Below are 14,562 nucleotides of genomic sequence, written 5' to 3'. Positions count from 1 at the left end.
GCCCATTCTGGGAGACGCGGGACTCCTGTGACAGCCAGCTTTGGCTGGAGGACCCTCCAAGGGCCTTGCAGACCCCGCCGTGGTCTGGGATGCTGCCGCCTGACCTTTCTTCCTCTCCCCACCCCTAGGGTGAGTCGCTTCATGGCGTCACTGCTTTCCAGTCTTCCCCAGCTTCCTCTCCATTTTTCCCTCTCAGGTGTCTTGGCGTGGCTCTCAGAGGACGCACTGTCTCCAGGCAGGTTTGCCTGCAACACAAGGGTCTCAGCCGTCCTCTAAAGGGCACACGGGAGACAATCCCACCACCTTCCTCCGGCGTAGGTATTCCGACACCTGATGGGTCTTCCAGCCTGAGGATACTCCGGCAGGTCTAACCTAACTCCCTGTGCGCAGTGAAAGTCCTGACTCCCCTGAGGAAGAGAGAGCCAGGCATCAGCCAGGGCAGGGTGGGGCCCGGGAGAAGCTGAGCGCCTACCTCGTCCCCCAGGCAGGTCTCTATCAGCAGGCCCCAGAAGTCTGTAAAGGTGACCCTGTAGCCTTCCTGGCTGCGCTGCCGGAGCTCCTCCCGGAATTTGAGGAGCTGGTCTGGGAACAGGGAGGGTAGCTTGTCCTTTACCACGTGTCTCCGGGCCTCAAAGATAGCAGGCTCCAGGTTTTTGGAGGACCAGTCAGGGTCCCGGTACAAGGTAGCCATGGTCCTGGAGAGAGACAGGCACAGCTGACAGGGCTGCCCTGGCCCTTGTCTGATCAGTCCTGGACCTGGGCAGGAGGGAAGGTAGGCAGGCCACTGGGAGCCCTAACCTGCCAGGAGGGGAACCTGGAGAGCAGGGGTGAGGCAGAGGCCTGGCAGGCAGCGAGGAGCAGGGGAAGGTGAACATTATTACTCATAATCACAAGTGCTACCAGCTCTCGAATGCCCACTGTGTGCCAGGCATAACAGTGGTTAAGTTGAAGATTCTGGATCAAGCCAGGCTCTGCCGCTCACTAGCTGTGTGATCTTGGGCAAGCTACTTAATCACAGTTCCCTTCAGTTTTCCTGTCTGTGGAATGGGGAGAATTACAATAATTGTAGCTGCTTCATAGAGTTCTGATGGACTACATGAGCGAAGGTGATGTGGGGTAGTTAGAACAGTGCGTGGCACAAAATAAATGCTGGAGCCCACATTTAAACCCAGCCTCGGCTGATTTCAGGTCCTGGCTCTTTCTACTCTGCCACGTTAATTCCTGTAATTCTCATGTTGACTGAGGATTTATTTCCCTTTCTCTTCTTAACTTACATGTTGGTTGCAGGGGGAGCAACACAAAGAGGTGATCCCGCTAACCCTGGGTCTGGCCTCAGTCTGCCTGTCTGTGGCCTGGATCCAGCTTTTCTATGTCAGGACAGGGAAAGGTCCTTTTCATTCTGTGCCCGAGAACAACCTCCCTGGCAGTGGAGCTAGTCTGCGGCTTCACATGGAAGGAAATGGGCCTCTTCCCTCACAGAACTTGTTTTTGGGAAGGTGGGAGGTGGTCAGGAGACTTTTCAACAAAAAGCACCCTGCTCTCCATAAGCTTCACCCATTAATTTTACACTTTAAAAAGGCTTCCAGAAGCCATTGCAAATGAGTTTTTAAAAGAATATGACTTGTGTTTTCCCTAGGCCAGGGGGCCCCACCCATCCCACGCTGGCTGGGCCTGAGTTCCTCCCGCTTTCTGTCTATCGCACAATAGTCCAGGAGGACACAGGTGCCCCTCAGCCTGCTGGAAGCAAGTTACCTTCTTAACCTACTACCTGGGACAGCCATTTAGCGTGGAGGTTAAGGATGTGGGCCCATGACTGGGTTCAAATTCCACTCCACTGCTCGTTAACTGAGCGTCCCTGGCAAATTACTTTGTTTCTCCAGCTGAAAAATAACAACAGCGCCTCCCTGATAGTTTTTGTGAGGAAGACACAAGATAAGCCACAGGAAGCAGTGACTCCAGTGCTTAGCCAGAGGCAAACAGCTCCTTCTGTCCCACCTGGGCTGGCGCTTCTGCCCCCTGGGGAAGTGTGTGGCACAGGAGCCCTTGGCTTTCCAAGGCCCATTCACATCCACTTGCTCACATGGGGGCTACTCAGAACTCTTCCAGTATACAAGGCACAGCAAGGGACTTTGGGGCTCACAGGCCCACCAGTCACAGACAGGACACGGTCCTGCTTGATAGGCCACGCTGAACCAGGGCCACAGGAGGATTTTGATGGGCCCCACAAAAAACATTGATTTATTTTTTATTTTTTATTTTATTTTTTATTTTTTTTTAGAGACAAGACCTCCCTAGGTGGCCCAGCCTGGTCTTGAACTCCTGGCCTCAAGCAATCCTTCTGCCTCTGCCTCCCAAAGTGCTGGTATTACAGATGTGAGCCACCATACCTGGCCACATAAAAAAATTAAAATTTATATTTGATGACTGTGTTACATAAAGATAAATGTATTCATATTATTTATTAAAACATTTTCTTCAACCTATAAGTTTGTTAATGAAACAATCCTGATTTTAAAAGAAATTAACCTATTTTGGGGGGCCCCTAAAGGTACAGTGGGCTACAGGCACTGTGCCTTCTGTGGGGAAGCTGACCTGACCCTGGCCTCCCTGTGGGGGAACCCCGTGCTCAGCTCCCGGCCCTGCTCACCAGCAGAGGGTCAGCAGGAGGGAGCTCAGCCACAGGGCCCTGCCCGTTGCATGTCCCCAGCACTATGGGGTCATGTTCCGGGGTCCATACCACAGCCCCAGGGAAACAGTAACACACGAAAGGCCAGCGCATACAGCGTCTCTGGCATACTTAGTAGCGGGAGAGCCTCTTACACCCCCCACATGAAGTTAGAGCTGTTGTCATCCCCACTGTGAAGATACAAGGCCACACACACTGCATGGTCAAGCTGCATGCCCAAGGCCACACCGCTGCACCTGGGGCACTTCCCAGGCTTCAGGAGTAACTCTGTCTTTGGGCGGCGGGGAGGAGCTTCACCTGAGACCCCAGGCCAGCCTGTTTGCAGCTTGCTTTGGGCTCCACAGACAGTGGCTCACGTCTCCTTACCAGGTGGCCCCTGACAGGCCAGTGATGTAGCTGGCACAGTCCAGGAGGTTCAGCTTCTGTAGCCCCAGCAGGTGGCCATACATGGAGGTCATGGATCTTGTTCCACCCCCAGTGGCCATGATGGCTATCAGCGGCACCTGGGGTGACACAGAGGCAGGTGGTTGGGGAAGGCTCCAGAGGCAAAGCTTGGGAGAAGACACAGAATGACAGCAGCTTCGAACAATGGAGGAGGCAGAGCTGGCTACAGAGGAGTGCAGCGCTGAGCCACCTGACACCTGCCTTTCCACGGAGCAGTGGGTCTAGAAACAGACCTCAGCTCCACACACAGTGGTTGGTGTCAGTGAAGGACTCGGAAGCCTAACACAGGCTTGGTAAATCACAGAAAGCTGTGGCTAGCAGAGTTCTTAGCACTGTTAGTCCAGCCCTCAGTTAACAGGTGATAAAACTGGGGTCCGAGGGGAGTGGACAGCTTGTTCAAGAACTCTACTAATGTGCGATCCCACAATGGGAGAAACCAACATCTTCTGTAGCTGGATCTGATGTAGGCACCAGGCCTGGCACATGGCGCCTGCTCAGCAGGAACTGTATGGCAAGGCCAAGAGTCAATGGACTGGTGATGTGGGAAGGAGCAGGGTTGCCAGCTCTGGGTCGACAGAGGTTTAAGAGACCCCTGGAATGTTTCCCTAAAGGTAGGGCCAGGCACAGTAGCTCACGCTTGCAATCCTAGCACTTCGGTGGGCTGAGGTGGGCAGATTGCTTAAGCCCAGGAGTTTAAGACCAGCCTGGGCAACATGGGGAAACTCCATCTCTACAAAAATTACAGAAATTAGCCCAGCGTCGTGGCTTGTTCCTGGAGTCCCAGCTACTTGGGAGGCTGAGGTAGGAGGATTGCTTGAGCCTGGGAGGTGGAGGCTGCAGTGAGCTGTGATGGTGCCACTGCACTCCAGCCTGGGCAACAGAGCAAGACTCTATCTCAAGGAGGAGAAAAAAAAAAGGAGGGAGAAAGGGGCTCTTTTTCGAGACTTACTCCATCTGTTTTCATTTGAGTGGGGGCTGTAAGAGCCTTCCATTGGCTAAAGCACTATGTCCTCCTCGGGCACCCTGCCAGGTCTCTGTCCTCACCTAGGGTCAGCCTCAGAAGGCAGGCGCTTGGAGGGCTTGCCTGCTGCCCAGGGAGTGTGGGCCTTGGTCCACACAAGGGAGGCAACAGAGGGCTGTGACAGAGGCCCACCGTCTGCCCCTGCAGGAAGAAGGGGCTGACCCTTGGAGTACAAGTTGTTTGTCTCCAGCTTCCTAGCGCTGTTATTTCTGGGGGTGTCTACCTATGCAGGTTTGAGAGGAGAGACAACAGGGGAAAGAAGGACCTAAGGCCTTTTGGGTGGAGGTGTGGGGTGCAGGAGGTGGTACAGCTTAAAATGTTTTCCTGGCTGGGGTGAGGAGGGCATTTTGTCCCTGGGCAAGGCCCCTTTAGCCACCGCAGGGGCTCTTAGTGCTTGGCAGGAGCCGCTGGGGCTCTGTCCTCTCTCTCTCCATTTTGCTCTCCCCTTCTCTTGTGAATATAAAACGGAATCACTTCCAGCACAGCTCTCACCAGGACGCCTGTACCTCAGCAGTAAAAGCATCCACGGAGGTGGCGCCTGGGGCAGGGCAGGGCCTGGGTTGGCTGGCAGGGCGTGGTGCTGGAAGGACCAGCTGGGCGCAGGCTGGCCACACCCCTGATTACCCACCTCATCCTCCTGCAGGTCCGCCTCCAACTGCAGCACCTGCTTCAGGGCCTTGGCCACCACCACCTTCCGCTTCTGCAGAAACTCCAGCTCTGCTGGGCACAGGCTGAAGCCCAGCCGCACGTCTGGCATCTCAGGGCTGGAGGGAGAGAGGACTCTGTAGTGGGCCTGCAGCCTCTATCTCCACTGGAGTAGACACAGCTTTAGGGTCCACTGGACCTAGGATCAAAGCCTGCTTCTGCCAGGGACCACTTCTGCGACCGTGGGTCTCCACTTTCTCATCTGTAAAGTGGGGCGAATCGTGCTGAACTCTCAGCACTGTCTTCAGCACTTAAAGAGATAACAAATGCGAAGCCCCCAAAGCCTTAGCCGGCACCATGCGAGCTGCTACTCAACAAAAGATAACCATTGGCACTGGGTTAGGGACACTTTGAGTCCTCTGTCTCCTCGGCCACATCTGGAAGGTCCAGAAAGTCTTCCCCAAGGTGGCTTCTCTAGCCTAGGACCAGGCATGGGTGACAAGAGGCTCTGAGATCATTTTGCCAAATCCCTCTGAACAAGGCCCCACGGTATGGACTCCCTGTTCCTATGGAGCTCACATTCTTCAATGAGCTCTTCCTGTTCCTAGAATAACAATTCTGCTGTGTGTGTGTGCAACTGACAAAAACCGTCACATCCCTGATCTCACTGTGTCACCTCACAGGTCTGCAGGCAGGTGGGGCAGGAGCCTCTGTGACATGCCCAATGCTTGTCCTCTTTTTTTTAATCACATCCCTGCCCCAAACAAGTCCAGGCTCCTGGCCTGGCATCCAAGACCCTGCCTGACCTTTCCAAGCTCACCTGAAACTACCCTCGAAGCTTCTGGGTCAGGTCCCAGAGCCCCCGCCTTCACCAGAAGCGTCCTCCCTTTGCCCACCTCCAGCCTGTGCATCCTCCGAGACCCAGCTCCCCAGTGACTCCAGATGAATGTACCTTGACCATTTGCAACTGAGCCTTGGCTCACTAACAAAGCCACATTTCCTTGAAGGCAGGGCCTGGGAGATTTCCATCATGTCTCCTCTTTGTCTAGCACAGGGCTACAGACACAGCTGTTAGAAAATAATTCTTTCTTTGGCCTCAACAGGGAATGAATAATAATACAACAACCATAATAACAATAACATTAGTTGACGTTTGCTGAGCATCCCACTTGCCAGATGGATGAGTACTTCGCATGTGCTGTCTAGCTGGATCCTCAGAGCAACCCAGTGATGCATAGGATCCTTGTTATTCTCCCAATGTACAGATGAGGAAAACGGAGACTCAGTAAGGGTAAAGAGCTTTTCCAAGGGCAAATAACTAATCAAACTGTAAATAGAAATCATGGCCACTTGATTTCTGACAGTCAAGATTTCGGAAAACAATGTTGTTTTCAGGAGATGGTGCTGAGACAACTGGATATCCACATGCCAAAGAACGAGGTTGAGCCCCTCTTTTACACTGTATAGATTAATTACCTAAAAATTGATCATAGACCTAAATATGAAAGCTAAAACTAAACAAGTCTTAGAAAAAAAACATGGGAATACATTTTCAGGACCTTGGTCGGGCGCGATGGTGCACACTTGTAATCCCAGCACTTTGGGAAGCCGAGGAGGGTGGATCACTTGAGGTCAGGAGTTCAAGACCAGCCTGGCCAATACGGCAAAACCTCATCTCTACTGAAAATACAAAAATTAGCCAGGTGTAGAGGTGCGCACCTGTAATCCCAGCTACTGGGGAGGCTGAGGCAGGAGAATCGCTTAACCCAGGAGGCGGAGGTTGCAGTGAGCCGAGATCGCACCACTGCACTCTAGCCTGGGTGACAGTGAGATTCCATCTCAAAATAAAATAAAATAAAATAAAATAAATAAAAATTTCAGGACATTGGATTAGGCAATGATTTCTGGTTTCTGAGATATGACACCAAAAGCACAAGTGACAAGATAAAAAAAAAAAAATTTCATCAAAAGTAAAGTCCTTTGTGCTTCAAAGGACACCACCAAGAATGTGAAAAGATAAGCCATAGAACAAGAGGAAATGTTTACAAATCATATATCTGACAAGGGATTTGTATCTGGAATATGTCAAACACTCTTACAACTTAACAATATAAACACAAATAACCCACATAAAAAGTGGGCAAAAGATCTGAATAGAAATGTCTCCAAAGAAGATATGCCAATCAGCCCATGGAAAGATGTTCAACATCTTCAGCCGTAGGGGAGATGCAAATCAAAACACAGTGAGATGCCACTGCACACCCACTAGTATGAATGAGTGAGGGGCACAGACAGAATGTGAGTACTGTACCAGGGTGTAGACTTCATGTGTAATTCATAACTCTCGCCCTGGGGAGGGAAAGAGGAAAAGCTTGTCAGAGGTGACAATTCAGAGCCAAGTGACCCCAGATCCACACTGTCACCCAGACCCCATTCAGCACACACATGCACACACAGGCACCCCATCCCTGCTTCTCTGTTCTGGACACGATCTCCCCACCATCTTCAACTCAGCCTCCATACACTCTTTGGACCACACTGTAGCTCATCAGTCTCCTGCCTCACAAGACTCCTCCATCCTGCCTGAGGGAGACCCTCACAAGCCACCTTCCCTCTTGTGCCCTCCCCAGGCTCTCCCCATCTCCCTGCCACGGGAGCTCCAGGGAAAGTAACTCAAGGGCCCTTCCCAGACCCAGGCACTTACCACAGGCAGGGTCATCACCTGACCATCGGAAAGGCAGTCGAGGGGCTGGCTGACGGGGCCGTTCTTGTGAGAGCCGCAGCAGCAAAGCTGGAGGGATGGGTGGGTTCTGTGAGAGGGGCTGGGGGGGCTCCTCTGGCACCCCCCACTTGCCCCAGTCCCCCACACCTTCCCCAGTGTCGGCCGCCTTGTACCCCACAGCTCCAGTGACTCTTGGGTACTTCCACGTGCACCTGGGACTGGAAGTACTTGGGGTAGTGGAAGCAGGCAGAGGTTTGGAAGCAGGCAGAGGTTGGACAGCAGGGTTCCAAGCAGGGCCGGACACGCTGGGTGTTCTGAAAGGACTCGCTCACCATCACCAGAAGGTCCTTCACTGGGAGAGAGGACAAGAGGGTGAGACCCCAGGAGCCTCTCACTCCCCACCCGCAACTTGGTCCAGCAAAAAGCCTATCTGGAGGTGTCCAGGAAGAGTTTAGAATCACCTGGGGCACTGGTTCAAATTCCCCAGAGACTGTCAATCTAGAGGGTAGGGCAGGGCCCAGGAACCTGCATTTTAATGAGGTTTATGAGGATGTGGACAAATGTAGTCCCCAGAAAACCCTTTGAGATGCTGAGAAGGTCCTCAGGACCAGTCCTTGGCTCAGCTTTGCCAGAAGATGCCGCAAAGTAACCTGCCCACTGCTGAGGAGGCAGGCCCTCAGCACACTGTCAGTTTTGAGGTAGATGCCTCTTCTATCCTCCCTCCTTCCCTCATGTCTGGTAGCCTTGCATGGGCAACACGGGGGTGGGGGGTGGGGAGCAGGGTGGGGGTATGGTATTCGTGGATCTCTTAGGTCTCTGCCAGCTCTAAAGTGCTAGGACCGTTTGTGAGCTGTGGTCTGCCTAGAGGAAGGGGCATAGTTAGAGGGGCCTTGGGCATCGGGTGCTGACCACCTCACTGACCCAGGCACTCTGAGGTCCTGACAGGGCACGGCACAGCAAGCATGGACAGAGGGGGCAGCACTGGGACCCCAGACCCGGGACATTCCAAGGTTATGTGGGTGCTTGGGAGAACGTGCCCTTTACAGAGCAGGCTGGGAGGCCAGGGCTCGTGACCCCTGGGGGTGAGATGATTCTGAGGAGTTGTGGCCAAGCTTTTGATCGCCCTGAGCCCAGGAAAGCCCCAGACCAGGCGGAGTCTGATGCTCATGGGCTTTGGATGCAGCTCCCCCTTGTCCCCCAGTAGGCAGAAAAGGCAGAACAGCTCACTTTTCTCCCTCTTCCTCCGCCTCCTGGATTGTGCATGAACCTCCAGGCAGGAGACTTGTCGAGACTGTAAAACACAAGGGAGGGTCACTGAGTGTCTGAGCACCAGCCACCTCCTTGCTCTTCCAGGCTGAAGGGAGAGGAAGGACCAGAGGATAAATTCAGCACTGGTCTGGCTGGGCTGATGCTGGAGAATGCAGAGTGTGTTGACCACGTTTTCTGAACCCAGTCAAGGCATGCCATCTCACTCAGAGGTAGGACACTTGACCATGAAGCTGTTCTAGGACTATGAAGCTGTTCTAGGACCATGAAACTGTGACCCACGGTCACAGTTTACTAGGGGTCAGGTGCTCAGCTGCAGGTCAGGGATCTGACCTGAGGGAATGTTCAACTCTGAGCTTTCAAAGTGAGAGCTTCCAATAAAACAGCCTTGTCAAGGTGCTGAGGCAGACCATACTCCTTTGCCACACATTCCCAGACTCTTCTTTTTGAGGGAGAGGTCTCCTTGGACCCTGAGACACTGGATGCATTTAATTAAAATAGCTGTACCAACAGCTAAAATATGAATTTTTGTTTTTGACACAGGGTCTCACTCTGTCACCCAGGCTGGAGTGCAGTGGCATAATCACAGCTCACTGCAGCCTCGACCTCCTGGGCTAAAGCAATCCTCCCACCTCAGCCTCCTGAGTAGCTGGGACTATAGACACATGTTACCATGCCTGGCTAATTTTTGTATTTTTTTATAGGGATAGAGTCTCACTATGTTACTCAGACTTGTTCTGAACTCCTGGGCTCAAGTGATCCCCCCACCTCGGCCTCTCAAAGTACTGGGATTATAGGCATAAGCCACCGTGACTGGCTATGAAACAATTTTTAATACAGAAATTGTGCTTGTAGGCCAGGCATGGTGGCTCACACCTGTAATCCCAGCACTTTGGGAGGCTGAGGCGGGCAGATTGCTTGAGCTCAGGAGTTTGAAACCAGCCTGGGCAACATGTCAAAATTCCGTCTCTACAAAATAAAAATACAAAATACAAAATAATAGCTGGGCATGGCAGTGTGCTTGAGCCCAGGAGGCAGAGGTTGCGGTGATCTGAGTTCACAGCACTGCATTTCAGCACTGGGTGACAGAGTGAGACCTTATCTCAAAAAAAAAAAAAAAAAAAAAAAAAAAAAAAAAAAGGTAAATTGCGCTTGTAGAATGACTGGGGTCGTGGGGTACAGGACCAAGACTGAGTCTGAGAGGAGGCTGCACTTAGTGGGTTCTTTTATTGGGGAGGTTCTTAAGGGGAAGGGTCACTTTTGGGATATGGAGTGCCAGGCCAGCGTGATGTCCCAGCTACCTCTTCCCTCTGTACAGAAGCCCCAGCTCACGCCCCAGTGCTGCCTGTGCCCCATTTGGCTGGCCTCGATTAGTCTAACTCCTGCAGAGGTCAGGATAGGACAGAGACCAAGCTGGGCCCAGTGTTTTCTCTCTTGGTCCTGTTCCCCTGAGAGCAGCAGCCAGCTGTGGCCTCTGGAGTGACAGGAACCCAGGAAGACAATTACCACCAGCACGCCATTGGTGACGAGGGTCTCAGGTGAAGAGGGACTGAAAAACAAAAGGAGAACTCCTGGTCAATTCTAGCATTCTTGACTGGTTTCTTCTAACGGTGACAAAGGGAATGAATAGGGTCAATAACAGAATATCAGAGCCTTCTTTGTTCTCATAAAAAATATTAGCTTCAGAAACCTTAGCCTTACAGGTTGTCAGGGAGGAAGCTGGCATACATTTGAAATAGAATGTCCAGGAAAAAAATAGATTTATAGGTTAGAAGAGTAGGAGAGTTCAATTTTTGTTTTTAAAGATAACTGTTTTTTATGTCCAACCAGATGCAAATGCATGGGGTTAGAAGAATAAATAGGTTGCAAGAAATGGCTGCAACCTGCCAGCTAGAGCAGACACAACAGTTTCCGTAGCAAAAATGATCCATTCTCCATTCTGTGCCTTATCGAACTTATGCATTTAACAGTCTGACCCAGCCGAGAGGGTGAATGTTAATTGCCCTTGTGTTATAAAGTTGAGAACATAAGCCTCCAAGATTTCAGTTAGCCTGGCAGGGTCCACAGCATCCCTTGTCAAAATTAAGCCCAAGGTGACTGTGTCTCCAGATCAACTTTTTTGTTGTTGTTGAGAAGGAGTCTCACTCTGTTGCCCAGGCTGGAGTGCGATGGCGCGGTCTGGGCTCACTGCAACCTCTACCTCCTGGGTTCAAGCAATTCTCCTGCCTTAGCCTCCTGAATAGCTGGGATTACAGGTGCGTGTCACCATGCCCAGCTAGTGTTTTGTATTTTAGTAGAGACAGGGTTTCACCAGAGCAACTCTTATTACCAAGTGTGCCACGTTTCATTTTGGAAGCCACTTTCTAATTCAACCCAGGAGCTTTCTCCGCCCTCTAAAAATCCTGTCAAATCAAGAATTGGAGGGGAGAGCTTTGATTTTCTTCAATGTGAAATACATAAAGTTGATCTTAATTTGCCAATCAGTTGTTGATGGGAAGTAAGTTCCCTCACATAGTTTGAAGATCCTCTAGGCAGAGGATTCTCCGAGTGGCAGCTGACGAACCCTCTTGTCCTGTCTCCCACCTGTCATCCTCCTTCTGTGCCTGGACTCATCACAAGTATGGGGGGCCCAGCCCTGCCAGGTGAAGAAGAAGGAAGAGTGCCCAGTTACAGGGCACTCTGCCCGGCCTGAGGCAGGATTTCTCCCTCCCTCCCTCCCTCCCTCCCTCCCTCCTTCCTTCCTTCCTTCCTTCCTTCCTTCCTTCCTTCCTTCCTTCCTTCCTTCCTTCCTTCCTTCCTTCCTCCCTTCCTTCCCTCTTTGTTCTCTCCGTCCAGACCTCCAGTTCTCTGACTCCTCAGCACAGTCATATCTCCAGGATCCTGGGTCATTTTCCTAATTGAAAATGATTGGGGCTGGGCACAGTGGCTCACACCTGTAATCCCAGCACTTTGGGAGGCCAAGGCGGTCAGGAGTTCAAGACCAACATAGTGGAACACCATCTCTACCAAAAATACAAAAATTAGCATGGCATGGTGGTGCATGCCTGTAATTACAGCTGCTTGGGAGGTTGAGGGAGGAGAATCACTTGAATCTAGGAGGTGGAAGTTGCAGTAAGCTGAGATTGTGCCACTGTACTCCAGCCTGGATGACAGAGTGAAAAGAAAGAAAGAAAGAAAGAGAGAAAGAGTGAAAGAGAGAAAGAGAGAGAGAAAGAAAGAAAGAAAGAAAGAAAGAAAGAAAGAAAGAAAGAAAGAAAGAAAGAAAGAAAGAAAGAAAGAAAGAAAGAAAGAAAGAAAGGAGGGAGGGAGGGAGGGAGGGAGGGAGGGAGGGAGGGAGGGAGGGAAGGAAGGAAGGAAGGAAGGAAGGAAGGAAGGAAGAAAGAAAGAAAGAAAGAAAGAAAGAAAGAAAGAAAGAAAGAAAGAAAGAAAGAAAGAAAGAAAGAAAGAAAGAAAGGAGGGAGGGAGGGAGGGAGGGAGGGAGGGAGGGAGGGAGGGAGGGAGGGAGGAAGGGTGAAAGGGAGGGAGGGAGGGAGGAAGGCAGGCAAGCAGGCAAGAAAGAAGATTGGAAAGAACCCTGCAAGATGGGCCTGAGCCTCCCACTGACGTGGTTCCAGAGTTGGCTGCAGAGGGGGTGGCCTCTGCTTGTGGCCAGGGTTTGGGGTGTTTGTTCTAACAGTTCTGGTCAAGGAGGAGACCCCTGGGCTCTGACCTCTTTCTCAGCTGGGCCTCAACAAGGTCCCCATCGCCATGGTGGCAGGAAATCTTCCCAGAAGCCGCCCTTGGGAATGCAGGGGGCCTGGCAGGCTATCTGGCCAGAGTACTAGATCCTTAAAGCAATGCTGAGGGCAGGAGAACTGGGTAAGTGTGGTGGGGCCCAGGCTCCTACACTATGGAGAAGCTCACAGGTGATTCTGATGCACCGTGAAGAGTCAGGGTTAGTGCCAGGAGTGAGACTGGAAGAGGGTGGGGCAGCATAAAGGCTGACCTGACTCTGAAATGCTCATTCCCAGAAGCCACTTGATGGCCAGGACCTTGGTGGGCCCCGGGGCCCGGGCCCACTCACCTCTCCTCCAGCAGGAACTCCACCTCCAGCTCTTCCAGGCCCTGGTAGGGGAGGGAGAGAAGGCGGCTGTGAGTGGCGTCTGCACATCTCTGCTGACCAGAACCCTTTGCCTCCTGGAGAGCCCCTGTGGACCTGCCTCCGTCCTTCCCCCACGGCTGCCTACTGCCATGGAGTGCGCTTGTGGTCTCCTCTGCCAATCTCTGTCCCCAGGTCTTTGACATCAGGAGCATCACTGACAGCCCAGGGGAGGTCGAGGTATGGAGCTGACCCCCAGCCCCAGCATGTGCATTCCTCTGCCCCAGAACATCTCCTTTTTGTCACTTCCCTGGCTTCCCACTGCTCTTCTGCCTTCCCAAGGGGCTCAGTGCCTGTGGCAAGGGAGCGCTGAGATACGCCTTCAGAAAGCCCCTTCCTTCCTTCACTGAGTCCCTCACACCTCTTGCTGTGTAACTGGAGGCAAGCCAGGGCCTCACTGGGCCTTACTCTCCCCACCAGAATGTAAGCTAGGTGAGGGCAGGGATGCTAGTTCCCGAGGGGACCCAGTGCCTGGAACAGTGCCGGCCCCTCACAGGCACTCAAGTGCTGGTTGAATGATTGAATGGACAGCATCCTGGGGGCTCCAGCTCCGGCTGTCTCTGATCTGCAGATTCGCCCGCCTTTACCCTCATCTGTCCTCTGTTCCTGGGGCCATCCCAGCAACGGGACTCTGAGGGAAGAAAAGGAGGGAAGGGAACCAAGGCTTACTGCATCTGTACTGTGTTCTATGAATACTGCTAGTTGCCTGAATTATGGTTTCTCATTTAAGTCCCACAACAACCTTCTGTGGTAGGTATTAGGATCACCATTTTGTAGATGAGGAAACAGAAACTTAGGAAGTTATTTTTACGGCATCACATCATAGTGAGTGACAGTGCTGGGATTTAAACCAGCAGCACCATCTTTTCTCAACTTGACTGTGTACACAGAGAAGACCCTGGGGAATCAGCACCAGCTCTGAGGTTTTTATGAGGCCGGAGTCTGAGGGCCGGGACCCCTGCACCCACCTGCGGGTTGAGTGGAAACTTCACGTGGGTTTTCTTTCGGAAACAGAGCTTGGTGAGGTCATAGAGAACTGTCAGGAGATGGTCATCTGGTGTCACTGTGTCTTCATCACAGACACTCAACTCTAGCACGTTCTAGGGGAGAAGGAAGGATGCCAGTCTGGTTACCACGGTTGCATTGACCCCTTCCCAGAACAAGGGGCCTGACCTCTGTCCTAGCAAGGAGGTAGGTCTGGGGGATGGGAGACAGCCCAGAAGTCCCTGCTTAGACGTGAGAGACATTTGTAGGGAAATGAATTAAGGAAGTAAAGTGTCTATTCCCTCCTTTTCAACTCCCTGAAGCCTTCTTGGCCTTCTGCTCTCACTCTCCTACTAGAGAATTTTGCCTCTTTTATAAGCTTGGCAGAGACCTGTGAAGTATGGAAGGATTTCATTTCACCTGAGGGGAAGGATGGATGGGAAAGAGCAAGCAAGACCCCTGGCAAGATATAGAATCGGCCAGCACTGGGCCCCTGGGCGCTGAAGACAGCCCGTTTGTGCCAGAAAATCCAGATGGGGGAAGCTAACATCTTCCACTCCAGGGAGTGATGTGGCAAAGCTTGTAGGGATTCTGATAATTGGTGGGGTTGGGGTGAGGTATATGAACTCTATCCTTTGACTCATCAGTCCCTGGTA

The 14,562-nt window shown here is 52.1% G+C and overlaps 1 protein-coding gene across 1 annotated transcript in view; it reads right to left on the bottom strand.

Moving 5' to 3' along the window:
- Positions 1–14,562, bottom strand: part of LOC105491749 (phospholipase A2 group IVE) — a 62,490-nt gene that overhangs the window by 8,523 nt on the left and 39,405 nt on the right. The window contains exons 4-13 of the mRNA XM_011758418.2: positions 13,891–14,022; positions 12,848–12,888; positions 10,291–10,333; positions 8,746–8,809; positions 7,692–7,870; positions 7,501–7,587; positions 7,108–7,145; positions 4,780–4,915; positions 3,053–3,189; positions 473–695 (exon numbers count right to left, since the gene is read on the bottom strand). Coding sequence (XP_011756720.2) covers positions 473–695; positions 3,053–3,189; positions 4,780–4,915; positions 7,108–7,145; positions 7,501–7,587; positions 7,692–7,870; positions 8,746–8,809; positions 10,291–10,333; positions 12,848–12,888; positions 13,891–14,022 — 1,080 coding nt within the window. The remainder of the gene's footprint in view (positions 1–472; positions 696–3,052; positions 3,190–4,779; positions 4,916–7,107; positions 7,146–7,500; positions 7,588–7,691; positions 7,871–8,745; positions 8,810–10,290; positions 10,334–12,847; positions 12,889–13,890; positions 14,023–14,562) is intronic.

This window comes from Macaca nemestrina, chromosome 7 (assembly GCF_043159975.1).
Source record: "Macaca nemestrina isolate mMacNem1 chromosome 7, mMacNem.hap1, whole genome shotgun sequence".
In the NCBI taxonomy this organism is placed as follows: Eukaryota; Metazoa; Chordata; class Mammalia; order Primates; family Cercopithecidae; genus Macaca; species Macaca nemestrina.
This window is presented reverse-complemented; position numbering and strand designations above follow the sequence as displayed.